At 52.9% G+C, this 17,696-nt stretch overlaps 1 protein-coding gene across 1 annotated transcript; it reads left to right on the top strand.

The window, feature by feature from the left end:
- The first annotated feature begins 2,566 nt into the window (after positions 1-2,566).
- Positions 2,567-16,376, top strand: Acsbg2 (acyl-CoA synthetase bubblegum family member 2). The gene is made up of 12 exons (XM_076859137.2): positions 2,567-3,169; positions 6,765-6,853; positions 7,310-7,430; positions 8,412-8,492; positions 8,658-8,807; positions 8,926-9,132; positions 12,112-12,293; positions 12,369-12,602; positions 14,459-14,676; positions 14,918-15,057; positions 15,605-15,851; positions 16,294-16,376. The coding sequence occupies exons 1-12, from the start codon at positions 2,567-2,569 to the stop codon at positions 16,374-16,376; spliced, it is 2,355 nt and encodes a 784-aa protein (XP_076715252.2).
- The last annotated feature ends 1,320 nt before the right edge of the window (positions 16,377-17,696 follow it).

The raw sequence follows: 17,696 nt of genomic DNA, 5'->3' as shown, positions 1-17,696 counted from the left end.
CCACCTGTGTCCATATGCACATCTTCTTTGGAGAAATGTTTGCTCAAATTCCTTGTCCATTTAAAAACTGGGCCATTTTTAATTTTTTGAGTTGTAAGGGTTCCTTATGCATTCTAACAAAATCCCTTGTGCTTCTTTAGTTGCTAGTTTTATAATATGGTTTGATTTGGGTTAAGATAAGACCTTTTGCTTAAATCTTTTTTTTTTTTTTTTTTTTTGTAACTTACTATGCAAACTTTGAAACCAACTTGTCAAGTTTCATAAAAATTCTTGAATTCTTGGACTGGGGCTGTAGCTCTGTGGTAAAGCACTTGACTCACATGTGTGAGGCACTGGGTTCAAACACCAGCACCACATAAAAATAAAGATACTGTGTGTTCATCTACAACAAAAAAATTCTTTAAAAAAATTCTTGAATTCTTTACTGACAATGTATTTGGGGGGCACTAGGAATGTAGAGGTGGTGTGCTTTCCTAGCATGCACAGGCCCTGGGTTTGATCCCCAGCACTGCCAAAAACAAAACAAAAAAGCCATATTTATTGATTAACCTGAAGAATATTGAGTTTTTCCATTTGTTACATTCATTAATATGGTATCTTTTCCAAACTTTTAGCATTTTATCCATATCTATCCTGTACAATTTTTGGTCAACTTAATTCTGGCTACTGTTTGTCTGTTACAGCTGAGGTTTTCCTTCTTTTGGAGATTCCCGGTGGTTGTGCTGGCACATGGGAAAGCTGCTGGTACTGCTGTGATCATGCCTGCAGCACGCGCTGACCTACTTCTCAAAATGCAGAGGCTTTTACAAAGATGAGCATATCCGCAAACAATTTTTGCTTCCTTTTCAATCTTGATTCCTCAAGAAAATACAAATGGCCAATTACATTGTCAAGGGGGAAAAAAAAAAGGTCCACATCAGTAGAGGGATCCACAAGTTTCCTGCAACAACTCTCGCTGTGGCCTTTTTCATTTCACAGCTATTCTTTGAGAAATGACAAGAAGCCACTTATTTCAGAAAGGCCTTTTGAATTTATTTTTTAATTGTAAAATATACGTAAAATTCTTTTTATGTATTTTTTATCATTTATATATTTTTATCATTATTTTGTATCATTTTAACCATTTTTTAAGTGTTCAGTTCAGTGGTACTAAATATACTCTCCTGGTTGTGCAGCCATCCTCACCACCCATCTCCAGAACTTTCTCATCTTTCCAAACTAACTCTGCCGCACTCAACACTGACCCCACTGACAACACTTCTCCCGGCCTGGCATCCACCACGCCGCTTTCTTTCTTTGGAAACAGGCCACTTTAAACCTCCTGAATGGGGTCAGAGCATCTCTCTTTCTGTGACTGGCTTACTTCGCTCCACAATGTCCTCAAGGTCAGCCACACTGAGCAGATGTCAGAATGTCCTTCCTGTCCTAACACAGCTCACTCATCTCTCCCTGTAACAGTGGCCACCAGCCACCAACGTGAGTGTACAGCTCCCTCCAAGCCTCTGCTCTTGGTTCTCCTGGCCACACTCCAGCGGTGGAACTGCAGGATAAGATGGCCATCCTCTGCTAAGAACAAGGCAGGCTTTTAAGTGACTTCTCAGTTTCCCAGGCTCAACAACCTCCACCAATATTTGCAAACTAACTGAACACACTTTAGAAGCCTGTTATTCTAAGTACGGACCCCACCTGGTGGACAAACTAGTTCAGGGGCTCCAAGCCCTCGTCAAGCTGGGCCTCCTGGGAGTCAGGGCTCTCTGCTTGGCCTCTGGGATGCCGCACCTCCCTCACTGGCTTCCTCCTTTCATTCCTCCCCAGGCTCCTTGTGAACCTTTTCACTCAAACAGTGAACAGCAGCGACCCCAGTCCCTCCAGCTGCCAGACCTAAGCCCAAGACCCTGCCTCCAGCTCCTCCCTGGGCACCATCCCCTTGGGGACCTTTGCCTAGGGGTCATGGTAGAAGTCCTCTTACAGTGAACCTGACTTTGTCCTCCAAGACTAGTCTCTGTAAAGGGACACTGATCCAGGTTGCCATCATGGCCTTGGGCCATGGAACCAAGTGATGTCACAAGGGTTGGCCATCAATAGCAATGTTCTAGACATCCAGTCTGGACACTGCTTGTTGTCCTGTGGCTAGAGTCGGGAGGGTGCAAAGCTGACCAAAACAAGCTGGAAACAGGAGTAAGCACGATCCTGCCAATGGCAGAGAGGGATGAAAATGTGTTGTGGGTGGGAAGCAGGGCTTGGGGGCCATGTGGATCCCCGCTGCTCCCGGGATGGCCCAGGTAGCCCAGTGAGTGGGGGGTGGTCACAGAACTAGAAAATGGCGTTTCACTAAGGTGAGCCCCCTTCTCCCCCCATGCCAGCCCCAAGGACCTTCATGAGGCACCCCCTCTTCTAAAGGCTCCGCTGCAGCTCCGGAGGGAAGCCTTCCTTGGCCGCCCGTGACCAGGTGAGAGCTGGGCCTCTGGGCGGGCCCTGTGAATGCCTGTGTGTGTGTCCGCCCAGGCCCTGCAGCCAAGACGCCTCCTGAGACCCAGGGAAGGGAGACAAAGGCGCTCTGCACACCATGTCCTCCCGCAAGAGTCACAGGGCAGCACAGAAGCACCCTCTCCACCCAAAAAGTAAAAACAAAGGTCGGGGCTCGGAACCGGAACCGGGTGAGGGGAGGCCTTCACAGCGCTGGCGCCCTGGGGTTGCTGACCACGCCTCCAAGAAGGCTGCCCGGGAGGGGAAGCGTGGCAGTCCCGCCGCCTGGAGCCCAAGGGAGGGCCTATGGGCCTCAGGCGGCTTCCCTCGGGCTCTGCCCTCGGGCCAGTGCGTCTGCCCACCCCGCCACCCTGCCCTCTCCTGCGTCCCCGTGCTCCCCTGCCCTCCCCTCCCTCCGACCCGCGATCTCTGCTCGCCACTGGGGGGCTCCTGGACACACCCTGGCCCGCCCGCAGGCCAAAACTACTGGACCTCGGAGCGCCACGGCCAGGTGCAGCTGCGGCTGGAGAAGAACTCGCTGGACTACGAGGCGCCGCTCACCGTGCACGACATGGTCATGGACACGGCCATCAAGTACGCCGACTACATCGCGCTGGGCTCCAAGCACAGGAACGGCTGGCACACGCTCACCTACATCGAGTACTACGAACTGTGCCGGCGCGCCGCCAAGGCCTTCCTCAAGGTAGGTCCCGCGCCGCGCTTGCGCGCCGCCCGCCTCTCTGCTGCGCCTGTGCACTGAACCCCTGCGCCTGCGCGCCGCTGCGTCCCTCCCGCGCCTGCGTGGCGTCTCTCTCCACCGCGTGCTGCTCCGAGGCCGCCTCAGAGCTCAGGATTGAGAGCCTAAGCCTTAGGATCTGGGTTCCAGGCCTAGGTCCCCTTAGCCCCTCTGTGCCTCGTTTTCCCCATGTGAAACTCAGGGATTGTCTATTAAAAAATAAACAAATACATGCAAGACATATCTACATATAAAATGTTTTATGTTATACATACATGAAATGCATTTTATATCTTATGCAAAAAATAAACTCCACAACAAATAGTAAGAAGTTATACTCCATTTAACTCCACTTATGTCAAAATGCATTGTCATGTATAGCTAATTAGAACAAATAAAAAAATAGTTTTCATGTTTTATATATCATACATAAAATAATGTGCATATGTTGTATGTGTAGATATATAATATGGATATTTATATATTTATATGTATATATATTTATTATACATTTACATATGTGAACATAATTTTATACATGTTTTATATATTATATGTGTATATTTGTTTTATATAGTATGCATGTTTCTTTTTTTAAATATTTTTTAGTTGTCAATGTACCTTTATTTTATTTATATGTGGAGCTGAGAAAAACCCAATGCCTCATGTATGCTAGGCAAGTGATCTACCACTGAGCTACAACCCCCACCTTATATGTATATTTCTATGTGTTTGTATTGTGTGTGTGTGTGTGTGTGTGCATGTTTGTTTATTTATTTATTATTTTAGATGTAGATGGAAACAATACCTTTATTTTATTTATTTGTTTTTATGTTATACATACATGAAATGCATTTTATATCTTATGCAAAAAATAAACTCCACAACTAGAATAGTGAGAAGTTATACTCCATTTATACTCCACTTGCCAGAGGTCAAACTCAGTGCCTCATGCATACTAGGCAAGCACTCTACCACTGAGCCACAACCCAGGCCCCTTATTTATTTATTTTTAACAGTACTGGGATGTAGAATGCCCAAACCCAGGAGCATTCTACATTTTAAGACAGGGTCTTGGAGCTGGGGTCATAGCTCAGTGGTAGAGCACTTGCCTAGCATAGGTTTGATTCTCAGCACCACATAAAAATAAATAAATAAAACAAAGGGATTGTGTCGTCTATGACTAAAAATATTTTAAAATTTTTAAAAAAGGCAGAGTCTCAGTAAGTTGTCCAGGCTGGCCTCAAACTTACAATCTGTTTGCTTTAGCCTCCTAAGTAGCTGGGATTATGGACATGTATCACCAGGCCCAGCTGTATTAATATACATTATATGCAAAATATACTATGGTTTATGTCTTTTGTATATATAGCTTTTATATATCTTACACACATGATTGTTTTATATATTCTACTTATAAGTATATTTTAAATATGGGCTGTGGCTGTGGCTCAGTAGTAGAGCAGTTGCCTAGCATGTGTCAGGCACTGGGTTTGATTCTCAGCACCACATAAAAAATAAACAAAGTAAAGGCATTCTGTTCATCTACAACCACCAAAAATTTTCTTTTAATAAATGAATACATATCTTAACTAGGTCTCATGTATTCAATATATCATGTTTATATGTTGACATTATGCATCTGATACTTGTATATCAGATTAACATACACTGATGTTTCATGTATGAATAGATGAAACACTCCAGAACCCAGTTCTCGGTGGGGGCTGGACTTGCACGCCTGGGTAGCTCCCCACACACTGGACTTGGCACTGCCATCAGCTGTCATTCTGAGGATGGTTGTTACTGGGTCTCTTCTCTGGTGGCATTTTTAGCCAGGCCTTTCCTGACTGTCCTTGTTCTCAAAACCCACCTCCCTATGCCCTCTGTGACATGGTCCCTTTGTCCCTGCCCAGCCCTCATGGCCGCCGGATCCTGTGGTCATTTGTGTGTTTGGTTGGTCTGTCCCATGAGGATGAGAAGCGGGGACTGCCTTGCTCTGGCGCGGCTCCCTTCTGATGTGTGTTGATGTATGAACACCCATATTTCAGGTTAGGAAAGGGACGCGAGTGATGCCCGCGCAACACAATGAATAGCAGTAGGTGACAGTGATCTGTGACCCAGAGAAACTGGGGCAGAAAAGGGATTAGAAAGTGCCAAGGACATGGTTGAAATTTTAAAATATGATGGCCATGGAGAGAGTCTTGGTGATAGAAGGTGACACTTCAGCAAAGACCACAGGAACTGGGGAAAAGAGCCATGGAGGAAGGTGCAAAAGCTCTGAGGCAGAACTGTGTCTGGCATGTTGGAGGCTCAGCAAGGAGCCCCTGTTGGAGCAGAGGAAAAGGGGAGGCAGGTGGGGGAGTAGGGCTGGTCCTACGGGGCCTTGTGGGCTACAAAGAGGACTTGGACTTTAACGCCAGGAGGTGGAAGCTGTGGAGGGCTGGCTGTGAGACTTTGGGCAGAGAAGAGACAGAACTTGGCTCAGATGCCCACTGTACCCGCTCTGGCTGCTGTGGGGAGGAACGCAGGGAAAGCAGTCAAAGTGGAGATGAAGATACTTTGGCAGAGATATGGAGGACAGGAGGAGTGATCAGATTTGAAGGTGGAAACAGAATTTTCCATGGGTTGGGTGTGTCAGACAATGAAAGGCACTGAGAGTGACCAAGACTTCTCACCTGTGCCTCATGGAAGGTGGAGCCAAGGTCGACTGAGACGGTGGAAGGGTGAGAGGAGGGAGCAGGCATGGGCGGGGAGACATCAGCATTGTCACTGTGCTGTGTGGGGCCTGGGCGAGGAAGCAAAGACAGGCTGCTGTATCCAGGAGTCTGGGGTGGAAAGGAGAGACCCTGCCCAGGTCCGATGGGACCACCTGCTCAGTCCCCAGCCAGGGAGTGGAGCCCCGTGTGCGCCCTGTGGGATTGTCAGTCATGTGTGCAGGCAGAGTTGAGCACCAGCCATCCACGCCAACATTTTATCTAAGGAAGGTCAAAACAGTTCAAACCTAACAACCAGGAGCCACCAAAACCTCAGCCTAGTGGGGAGACTGAAATGACAACACTGTGTCACTGAGATGTTGCATTTGACATCGTAGGGAAATAGCTGAAGGCCTGGAGAAGGGCCAAGACGTGTGGTGTGTGAACACAGGCAAGTTAGGAGAGCAGAGCGCAGAGTGGCCCTGGCTCCACAGGATTTTCAGCATAAAATGCCAGAGCATGTTGTCAGTGTCTTCTTGAGCTTCCTTAATCTCTGGGCTGCTGTGCTTTGGGTCCAGAACATGCTCTGTGGTGGACACTTGTCTGGGCAGCGGTATTCCCTCCTGCAAGTTGTAACAGCCAAAAATGCTTCCAGGTGTCACCAAATGTCCCAGGGGGCAGAATCACCCCGGTCATGACCCCCATGAGTATGTGGAAGCTGGTCTGTCATGAGGGCTGTCTTAGGAAAAAAGGACCAATGTTCCTCTGAGTGGGGATCTCCAGATTCTGGGCCCCCAAGCTTCCGGGCAGGTTGGGCGTGGTGACAGCCAAGCCCATCTGTGCCTGACAAGCTGTCCCTCCTCCAGCTGGGCCTGGAGCGCTTCCACAGCGTGGGGATCATGGGGTTCAACTCTGCAGAGTGGGCCATCGCCAGCATCGGAGCCATCATGGCAGGGTAAGGGGTACTGGTCTCTCTCCTGAACCATTAAGGAAGAAGGCCACCAGCCCTCCCCCTTGTAGATGGTGGGGGTCTCATGGCAGAGTCCCCAGGACAAGGAGCTGACCTCCACTCCAGCTTAAGCTGTGCTCAGTGGGATTTGTCTAAGTACCAGTCCGGCGCTCAGCTCACCTTCCAGACATTCTCTCCCCAGCAAACTCAAACTCATACCCTGTCCCCTCCTCCAGGAAGCCTTCCCTACCTCCCAGTCCTCAGGATTCCCCCACACTGAGCCCTCCCTCCACTAATCCCGAACACTGGGGGAATCCCTTAAGGACAGGCCCAGGCTCGGGCCATCCTTGAATCCCACCTTCAGGGTACATCATGGTGTTGGGGTACCGGGGACTCCCAAGAACCTTCTAGTTCTCCAGAGCACTCCCCAGCAGGCCTTCAGCTCCTGGATTCTGCTTCCAGAGGTTTCTCTGTTGGCATCTTGTCCACCAACTCCCCAAAAGCTTGCCAGGTCATCGCTGAGAACACGGATATGGACATCTTTGTGGTGGACAATGACAGGCAGCTGCAGAAAGTCACCCAGGTTAGTGACACTCTGGCCTGTGAAAACTGGGAGGACACCAGGGGGCACAGTGCAGGCAAAGGCACGGGCCTCACTCAGTAATGAGGGGAGTCCCATGTGTGTCCCGTGAGTGGACATGACGTGCCACTCACCATGGCATTGTGTAAGTGTAATCACTGCCTCTGGTTCCAGATCATTGTCACTGCCCTGAAGGGACAGTCACTCCCCAGACCTGGAAGCCAGCCATCCACCTTGTGTTTAGGGATTTGCTTGTGCAGATTTGTCACCTAAATGATATCATGCAACCAAATCCACGGTGGGGGACCTGACTGTCCACAGTGCGAGGCTGAGCGGCAGCGAGGTGCTCTTAAGCAGGGGCTCTGAGACCTTGCTCCCTGCTGTGGGTATACACCCAAAAGATTGGAAAATAGGATCTTGAAGAGAGAGCTGAACCCACCCCGAGTCACAGTGGCATGATTCATAGTATTCAGGAGGGGGGAAGGAACCCAAGTGTCCATCAACAGATCAATGGACAAATTCAGATGGTCCACCCAGACCCTGGAGTACCACTCAGCTGTGAGAGAGGGCAGGCTCTGACACGCATTGCAGCACAGGTGGACCTTGAGGACCTCGCACTCGGCAAGAACCAGAACCAGAAGGACGCGGGGTGTGGCTTTACTTATGTGAAACATCTAGGGTATACAGATCCATGTAGAAGGTGGCTTCGTGGTCAACAGGGCTGAGGAAGGGGAATGACTGCTAATGGGCATGGGGTTTCCTTTTTGGATGAAGGAATGTTCTGGAACCAGGTCATATACACAGCATTATGAATGTGCTCCTGACTTCGTCTGCTTTAGAATGGTTCAGGGTGGTACGATCGCACGTTATTTTGCCACATTAAGGACATGGGGACCCCCTCTTTACCTCTGGAAGAAGCCCCGGACAGCAGGAGCCTGGGGGCCATCTGCTTCCACGTCCTGCTGAGCGCAGTGTGCCTTCCAGATCCAGAGCTACCTGAAGCATCTGAAGGGCATCGTGCAGTACAAGGATGAGCTTCAAGTGGAGCAGGAGAATCTGTATTCGGTACGCCCCCGCTGGGGAGGGCAGGGCAGGCAGCCACAGCTGGCCAGGGACCAAGAGCCCCAGCCTCTGGCCTGGGGCCGAGGACACTGGGCTGTGGGAGACACTGGGGGCCCTTCCAGGGGCTGCCTCTGGCCCCAAGAGCCTAACCCACAGACCTCTCTGCAGTGGAAGGAGTTCCTGAACCTTGCAGGCGACATCTCAGATGAGAAACTTGACCGGGTCATCGACTCCCAAAAACCCAACCAGTGTTGCACCTTGGTCTACAGAATGGGGGCCACGAGCCTCTCAAAGATTGTGATGCTCAGCCATGACAATGTGAGTGATCTGCCTGGAGGGGGATGGAACCTACCCGGCTGTCCCCAGCTGGCCACGTGGCTACTCCTGGGGATTGAGACTAAAACAGCCTGCAGGTGACTAGTCAGTTGCCCTTCAGATCACCTGGACCACGGCGGCCACCGTCCAGAGCCTCTGTTATAAGTGTCCCCCGGAAGGGCAGGAGGTCCTGGTGAGCTACTTGCCACTCAGCTACATCAAGGCCCAGATTTTCGACATGTGGGTGGCCATCTTGGTGGCGGGGACACTGTACTTTGCCCCACCAGAGGCTGGGAGAGTGGGTATGATTCCACGTCCCCCTGGAGCGGTGAGTGGCCTCCTCTCTCCCCCCTTTCTCTTCCCGCTTCTTCCCTCCCTGGAGGTTGGCGGCTCGGGAGGGCTCCCTGGGTGGGGGGCTCGGGCCAGAACAGAAATCCTCACCCTGCACCCCCTGGCTGTGCGGGTTCGGTCCTTCCCCTCTCTGGGTTTCAGTTTTTCCATGTGCAAGGCACGGGGGGTGGAGCGGATGTCAACCAATGTCACTGAGCGTGACAACATTTGGCCACCACTTGGGCCAGAAGGGCAAGTGCAGGCAGCTGGACTGAAGCACCAGAGCAGAGTGGACACGCCCTCAGGGCTCTGGGCGAGTGAGCTGAGCCACACCTCGGGGTCCACCGCGCATGAGATCAGCGGCCTAGAAAGGAAGGGAATTCTGGGGGTTCCATGGCCAGGCCCATCATCCCAGCGGTCCGGGAGGCTGAGGCAGGAGAGTTGCAGGTTCAAAGCCAACCTCAGCAACTTAGTGAGGCCCTAAGCAACTCAGACCCTGTCTCTAAATAAAATATAAAAAAAAGGGGCTGGGATATGGCTCAGTGGGCAAGGGCCCCTGGGTTCAATCCCTGGTGCCTGGTACCAAAAAAAAAAAAAAAAAAAGGAAGGGAATTCTGACACATGGTGCAGTGTGCGCAGACCTTGAGGACAGTATGCTCAGTGAGAACCGGTCACAGAAGGACTCACCCTGCAGGACCCACCCACAGAAGGTCCCTGGAGTCTCCAGATCCACAGACAGGAAGCAGCACGGTGGGAGCCAGGGCTGGGGTGGGGTGTGGTGATGAATGGGCAGTTTGGGGAGATAGATCACTCTGGAGATGGATGGTGGGGACAGCTGCATGGGCATGTGACTGTGCCACTGAACCTAGACCTAGGTAATGAGGCTGGGCGAGGTGGCAAGTGCGTGTGGTCCCAGCTACTTGGAGGCTGAGACAGGATTGCTTGAGCCCAGGAATTCAAGGCCAGCCTGGGCAGCACACTGAGAACCCCATTTCTAAAAAAAGAAGGAGAAGAAAAAGAAAAACAGGTTAACATGGTGAATTTTGTACACTATTAAAAACAAAAGCACAGCAGGTCCCCAGCACAGGAGGTGAGACTCCCTTCCTGCTGCGCCTGTGTGAACACAGAGGTGCACATTGCCATCCAGCGTCACACTAACTGCCCTGGGACCACTGTCTGCAGACCTCCAGGGAAGGAACGAGGAGTGGACAATTTCAGCTTTTTGGGCCAAGAGATCAATTAATGGTGTTTGTAGACTTACGGAAAGAACGCGTTTTCACAAATTTCTTGAGGGAAAAAAAGACAAGTTTTTATGGACATGAACATTGGAATTTCATTGTCACGACAATTTCATTGTCGTTTTCATTGTCATGGAGCCCTCCTGGGGGTGTGCTAGGGATGGAGTCCAAGACCTGGCGCCCAGCCCCTGTGTGACAATTTTCTTTTAAAATTTAAAAAGTAATTAATTTTTAAGAATTAATTTAAAACCTTTAAATGAGCCAGGTGCAGTGTAATCCCAGTGGCTTGGGAGGCTGAAACAGGAGGATCACAAGTTCAAAGCCAGCCTCAGCAATCGTGAGGCACTAAGCAACTCAGTGAAATCCTGTCTCCAAATAAAATACAAAATAGGGCTGGGATGTGGTTCAGGGGTTGAGTGCCCCTGAGTTCAATCTATGGGGCCAAACAAACAAAACGTTTAGATGATACACAGTTGTCAGTGTTTCTGGATTCAGCGTGACCACTCAATCCGTGGATCCCATCAGGGCAATCAGCATTCGTACCGCCTTATGCACTGACCATTTTTGTGTTGGGATCCTTAGGTAATTTTTTTGTTTGTTTGTTTTTGGTTTTGTACCAGGGATTGAACCCAGGGGCACTCAACCACTGAGCCACATCCCTAGACCCTTTTATTTTTTGAGACAGGGTCTTGCTAAGTTATTTAGGACCTCACTAAGTGCCGAGGGTGGCCTCGAACTTGTCATCCTCCTGCCTTGGCCTCAAGAATCATTGATTGCAGGCACACGCCCCCGTGCCCAGCTCTTCTAGCAATATTTTAAAAGTACATACATAATGGCAGAGAGCCTTGCACAGGTGCCAGTGATCCTGGGTTCATCTTAATCAATGTCTTGCTCTCCATCCTTCTCTACTAATATTCTGGTTGAGGTCATGGCAGAATCTTTCTTGGTAAGAGAAGACTATAGGGCTGGGGGTATAGCAGCGGTAGAGCGCTTGCCTCCCATGTGCAAGGCCCTGGGTTCAATCCTCAGCACCACATAAAAATAAATAAATAAATTAATTAAATAAAGTTATTTTAAAAAAGAATGAGAGAGAGAGAAGACTTTAAAATGTGACAAAATCAGTTTATCCCGCCTCCACTGCCCGGTCCCCACCCTCCCCCTGGCCTCGCTTTGTGTGTCCGCGTGCTTGTCTCTCCTGTCTCAGCCTGGCCCTTCTTCTTGGCTTGCTCTAGCTCTGTGCCTGTCTCTGTCTGGAGCTCTGTGTCTTTCTCCCTCCCTCTCTGTTTCTGTCTCTCTTCCTAGCACCATCTCTGAATGTCTCTGTGTCTCTCTCTCTGTCCCTTCCTGCCTCTATCTCTTCACTCTCTCTCCATCTCCTCCTTTCCCCTTCCTTCCCTCCCTCCCTCCCTGTCTCCTTGGCTCCCTCTCTCCCTCCCTTTCTCTTCCCCCTTCTTCCCCCTGTCTGCCCTCACTGCCTCCCTATGATGGCCTTGGGCCTTCACAAGCCCTCCTGGCTGCATCTCTATCCCTATGCCAGGGCAGATGCTTCTGGAGACCACTCCTGCTCTAGATGTGGCCACCACTCTGTCCCTATATCCTTCCAGCCCTACCCCAGCTCCTAGCCACCATCCTCAGGCCGAGAGTTCCAAATCTGTAGCCCTAGGGTGGATGGAGGGCTGGACGTGGGCAGTGCTGTCCAGTCGGGGAACCAGCATGGCGCCCCATCCTGTCCCATGCAGGGCTTCCTGATGGACATGCTGCAGGAGGTGCAGCCCACCACGTTCTACGGCACCCCGTGGATCTGGGAGAGGATGCTGGACAACCTCAAGACCAGCCAGCTGGACTCCTCTACCTTTCGCCGGAAGCTGGACTGCTGGGCCATGAAGCTGGGGCTCAACACCAACAAGAAGAGGATGTTTGAGTGAGGCTGGGCACCCGCAGGGACGTGGGTGGGCGGCCGAGGCCACGCCAGGCTCCCGTGGGTGTGCTTCTCAAGGCAGGTCCACCCCCCGCTGTGCTTCCGCTTGGCCAAGATGCTGACGTTCAACAGAGCCAGGAAGTTCCTGGGCCTGAGTCACTGCGAGCAGTTCTTCAACATTGGCCTGGGGCTCCCCACGGCCACCCTGGACTTCTTCCTCAGCCTGAACATCCCCATCTTCGAGCTCTATGGCCTGTCCGAGGGCACGGGCATCCACACCCTCTCCAGCCACCAGGCCTTCCGGCTGCCAAGGTGGGTTCTGGCGAGGACCTGGATGCACCCAGGGCTTGTGCAGTTCCCGAGTATGGCTGTCACCCCAGCCAGCCTCCCATCTAAGGAACATATGTCCCGAAGTACATGACCAGTACCCTTTCTTTGTCCGGACCTGAAGCCCTTTGGTTTTGTTTTTGATTTGAAAATCATTATTATTATTTTTACTAAAGGTAAAAATAGTCATCTTTGACTGGTATCTCTATGTGCTGCTATTAAAAGTGACCCCCAAGTTCAGTAACCCAGGACAACATCTCATAGTTCCTGTGGATCAGGAATCTGGGAGCTGCTTCCTAGGTCCTGAGTTTGGGGACAGGCTGCTGGCCAGGGCCATCTCTCCCAAAGGCCACCAGAGCTGGAGGGTTCTCTGTGGAGATGACTCCCTTGCAGGCTGAAGCTGGAGGCCCCACCCAGCTTCTTGCTGGCTCTTAGCAGGAGGCTTAGTTCCTTTGCTATGTGGCCCTCACCCCAGGGCTGCTTGAGGTTCCTCCTGACATGGCAGCCAACTTACCTCAGAGCAAGAGATCAAGGTGAAAGGCATGATGTCCTCTGGAACTAGGGCTCTGAGAGTGGCCAGATTTAGCAAAAAAAACCCAAAAAACAAAAAAACAGGACATCCAGTTAAGTTTGCAATTTAGATAAACAGTGAATCCTTGTTTTAGTATAAGTGTATCCTATGTACTATATGGGCCATTCTTATACTAAAACCAAAATTTGCCTAACATTCAAATTTAAGCAGGTGTCTTATATTTGATCTGACCTTAGATGTGGCACTTGGTCAGTTCTGCCACATCTCTCCAGCCATGGGACACCAGACCTATCGCCATGGGGGAGGAGTTTCACAAGGATGTGAACACCAGGAGGCACCGGGACCTTCAGTGTCCCAAAGGGGCTCCCGGGGGAGGTTTAGCAGGGGATTTGGGCAGCAGTTGTTTCATGGCAGCTCCTGGGCTGGGCAGAACCCTACACTGCAGGACCTGTTCTGGGTGGGTGGCTGACAGGGGCCCTCCCAGCTGCAGGGCACTGAGGGTGGCAGGTCCTGACCTCAGTCATCTGTCCAAGTGGAGGGGGACGCTCTGGGGCTCGGCCTGGAGCAGGTGCAGCGCAGCCTGCTGGCCGTCCCCCTGGAGCGGGTGCAGTGCGGTCTCCTGGCTGTCCCCCACCCTGCCGCCTCAGCCTTCGTACCTTCACATTTTTTCTCGTTGGCTTACAGGTGGCAGGCCTCTCACTGTGTCCTCAAGTGACAAAAAAAAAAAAAAAAGCAGGAGCGTTCTCTGCAGCCTCTTTAATAAGGGCACTAATCCCATCTTGGACCCCGCATGTCCTGATCTGACCCAGTCACCTCCCACCCCGTCTGCAGGGACCACCCCTGGGGAGTCCGGGTTTTAACATGTGAATTTTGCCAGAGAGGGCACAGTTGGGGCCACAGCGATGAGCACCTGGCCACTGCTTGGCCCCAGCTGAGTGTCCAGCTGGGTCTCCTGGGAGAAAGCAGGGCAGGGATGGGGGTGCCCGAGTGTCCTGGTACGAACCTGGAGCTTGGAGAGGCGAAGGGCCAGGTCTCCAAGCAGCTGAGCAGCAGGAGAGCCCCCTCCTGCCCCAGTATTCTGGATCCTACTTCTCCTGCATGGAAACCTGCAGCAGCAGCTGGCCCGCCCTAGAGGCGTCTTGCTGTGTCCCCCGGGCTGGGGGCCATGAGATCACACTGGCAGTCTCCCTTCAACCTTGGCTCTGTGCCTTGTGGGACTCTAGGTCCCAGAGGAAGCCAGGAACCCTTAAAAGGGGCTGCGCACAGGGTGTGGCGCCTGGCAGTGTCTGACCACCCCCCTCCCCTCCAGCTGTGGGAAGGGGCTCCCCAACACCCACACCAAGGTGAAGGAGGAGAATGAGAAGTGCATTGGGAACATCTGCATCTGGGGCCGGAACATCTTCATGGGGTATCTCAATGACAAGGAGGGCACCCAGAAGATGATGGACTGCTACGGCTGGATGAACACTGGGGACCTGGGCTGCTTGGATGTTAATGGCTTCCTTTATGTCTTGGGCAATGTCAAGGGTGAGGCAGGGTTGGGCCTGTGGGGCTGCCATGGATGGTGGTGCAAGTGGCATACAGCACAAGGCCACTTAGGGCCAATACTGGGCTTGGAGGCAGGGCCACCCTTGTGTGCCTGGGCTGCTGTTCTGCAAGGGGGGGCTGCTGTGGGACGGTGTCTCCCACCTGATCTGCTGCCTTGGCATCCACGGTGACCGACTGGATGTGGCTTTTCAGAGTTGACCCTCCTCCCCCACATGTGTAGACCTCATCACCCTGAGCTCAGGGGAGAAGATCAACCCCCGCCCCATCGAGGAGCGGGTGAAGATGCACATCCCCATCGTGCGCCACGTCATGGTGGTGGGCCAGGACGCCCCGTACCTGTGTGCCCTCCTCACACTGAAGGTGCCTTGGACAGTCTGGGATGGCGGCTGGTTGGTGGGAACTGCAGTCCTGTTGCAGGAAGAGGAAATCGAGGCTCAGAGCTGGGGGGTGACTTGTCAGTCCCCAGCACGGAGGGCACCCCTGGCTCTGAGGGCAGCGGAGCCTGGTGTTTGTCCTATGGCCTTTCTCAGAGTGGGTGGAGGCCACTACTCAGGGAGGCCTGGTCCAAGACCTCGGCCACACTCTGCTTGTAGGGAGAGTGGGCTCTGGGGACCAGAGGTGCTGGCCTCCACAGGGACAGGAACTCCCCCCCTGCCGAGAGCAGCATCCCAACCACGCCAGGCTCGCCCTCTCCAGGAGGGGAGCCCTGCACACAGGGGACATCCCCTCCCTCCTCCTGGGGGCAGCCAGGACCTGGGTCTGGGAGTGAGTGCTGTCGCAGTGGATGGGCTGGGTGAAACAGGACAAATGGTCTAGTGACCGGTGACCCACAGTGACCAGCCCCTGGCCTGATGTGGTGGTGGGTGTGGATAGTTGGTGGGCAGCCTGACCCCGGCCCCCTCCACAGTGCCAGATCAACTCAGAGACGGGGGAGCCCCGCACAGCACTGACCAGCGAGGCCGTGGCTTTCTGCCGGAAGCTCAAGAGCCAGTCCACCAGGCTGACGGACATCCTCCACAAACGCGACCCCGTTGTCATGGAGTTCATCAGCCAGGGGATTAAGGCTGTGAATGCAGAGGCGCCCTCGGAGAGTGCCAGGATCATCAAGTGGGCCATACTGGACACAGACTTCTCCGTGGGTGGCGGGGAGCTTGGTGAGCAGATGGTGGGCAGTGGTCCTGGTTGGTCACTGGCCTGCCAGCTCCTCAGACGTGGGGGATAGGCCTTGACCAGCAAAACCTGCCCCAGCCCCGTGCATGTGTGGGATGCGATGAGGAGGCTCCTTTCCCCAGGGCTTCCTCTGGAATGGAAGAAGCGCTGCCCCCAACGCTGTACCCCACCCTGCATGTGTCCACATCTGATCCAGACTTTTGGTGCAGTCTCCACCCCAGGGGTCATTTGCCACCTAGGACCTTGAACACTTTTGTCAGAATGCTCCAGATCCCAGGGTGGGGTCCCCACACCTGCCCCCTGGTTCCCTTCCTCTGGCTCCCAGTAGAGCCTCCCAGGACCCGCCCTCTACACCTGGAGCCGCTCGCCCTGCTGCGTGGGGGCCTCCCAGGGGCAGGTCCACTTCATACCTCTGCTCTGTCACAGGAATCACGGAAAGACTGAAGAGGGTGGCGGTGGCCAAGATGTACCAGGCAGAAATCGATGACTTCTATGAGGATTCTGGTTAATGACCAGGAGGCTCTGCTGGGCTGCCCTCTCTGCAGGTGGCCTGCCCCCTGCCTCTCTCCCTCCTGTTGACAGTCCAGGGCTGATTCCCAGAGGGAGGGAAAGTGCCTGTAGTGAGGCCGGTTTGAAGGAAACTGGCTCTCCCTGGACAAGTGCTTTACAGTTTAATAATAAACTTGGTTCACTAGGGCGGCTCTCAGCTGGGACGATCCTGCCCCCGGGGGATCCTGGGTGGTATCTGGGCACCTGTGTCAGCCTGGGGAGCTGCTGGCCTGGAGTGCTCAGCAGGAGGAATTGCCCGTCCAGTTCTGAGATATCTCAGTGCTGAGAGGGACCCTGGGCTCAACGAAGTCCTCACTCTGGCTTTGAGTGGAGGTCCTGGGAGACTCAAAATTGCTGCAATGGAGCCCACGGGCTTCTTGTTTTACTCTCAAAATGATTCATGAGAGAAGCCACTGAGGGGCAGCTAGAGACTGGCTCCTCCACAGACAGGGGCCATTGCTGTGTGCCAGTGCCCGAGGCACAGGTGCTGGGTGAGCCTAGGTGCAGGGAGGAGGGGACACCCAGGTTCACACACAGTACGCATGAGGAACAGTTAGGGGACTCATGGTTCAAATGGTGCACATTAAACCCCACCCAGAACCCAACTATTAGAAGAGATGTGGAAATGAGCTCAGAGCCAGGCACGGTGACCATGCCTGTCATCCCAGTGAGTTGGGAGGCTGAGACAGGAGGATCGCAAAGTTGAGGCCATCCTTAACAACTTAGTGAGAGCCTGTCTCAAGATGAAAAATAGGCAGGGCTGGGGGTGCCAACCTCAGGAGCTCAGATCCAAGACCCTCCCCCAAAGCTGCATTAGTCTCGCAGGAAGGGCAGGGGCAGAGGAGGCTGCAGCCCTCATGATGGGACTGCAACTTTTGGCTGTTGACTAGGAGAAAGGACACATGTTCCTAGAGTGACCCAGGGCTCAGCTGTGTCCTGTCCTCTGGCTGCCACCTGCTGACAAGTGGTCTCCATCCATGGCTGCTACTGGGGGCGGGGTAGTGGCAGAGGGTACTGCCGGCAGTGCTGCTCGCTGGGTAGAGTGAGAGCTCTGCTGGGTTCCATCAACAGGCTGGCTGTCACCTGGACTCCTGTCAGGGGTGCCTCTGCCCCCATTTTCTTTTCCCTCCACCTCCACCTCCCTATTCTCTCCCCATCCAACCATGCACCTCCGTCCTCTGAAGTCAGGCTCCCTTGCCACCCAGACCTTGCTGCCTGCTTCCAAGGAGACAGCCGAGCAGCAGCAAAGGCCATGCACACCCTGGGGGGGGCTGCATCTG

Source organism: Callospermophilus lateralis, chromosome 1, assembly GCF_048772815.1.
Source record: "Callospermophilus lateralis isolate mCalLat2 chromosome 1, mCalLat2.hap1, whole genome shotgun sequence".
Taxonomy (NCBI): domain Eukaryota; kingdom Metazoa; phylum Chordata; class Mammalia; order Rodentia; family Sciuridae; genus Callospermophilus; species Callospermophilus lateralis.
The sequence above is the reverse complement of the archived record's forward strand: the minus strand, read 5'-3'. Positions and strand labels throughout refer to the sequence as shown.

Coding starts and splice junctions, on each gene's coding strand:
- Acsbg2 (XM_076859137.2), top strand. CDS start 2,567: ATGTCCTCCCGCAAGAGTCACAGGGCAGCACAGAAGCACCCTCTCCAC. Junction 8,493..8,657: donor AGCAGGAGAATCTGTATTCG/GTACGCCCCCGC, acceptor ACCTCTCTGCAG/TGGAAGGAGTTCCTGAACCT. Junction 8,808..8,925: donor TGATGCTCAGCCATGACAAT/GTGAGTGATCTG, acceptor GTTGCCCTTCAG/ATCACCTGGACCACGGCGGC.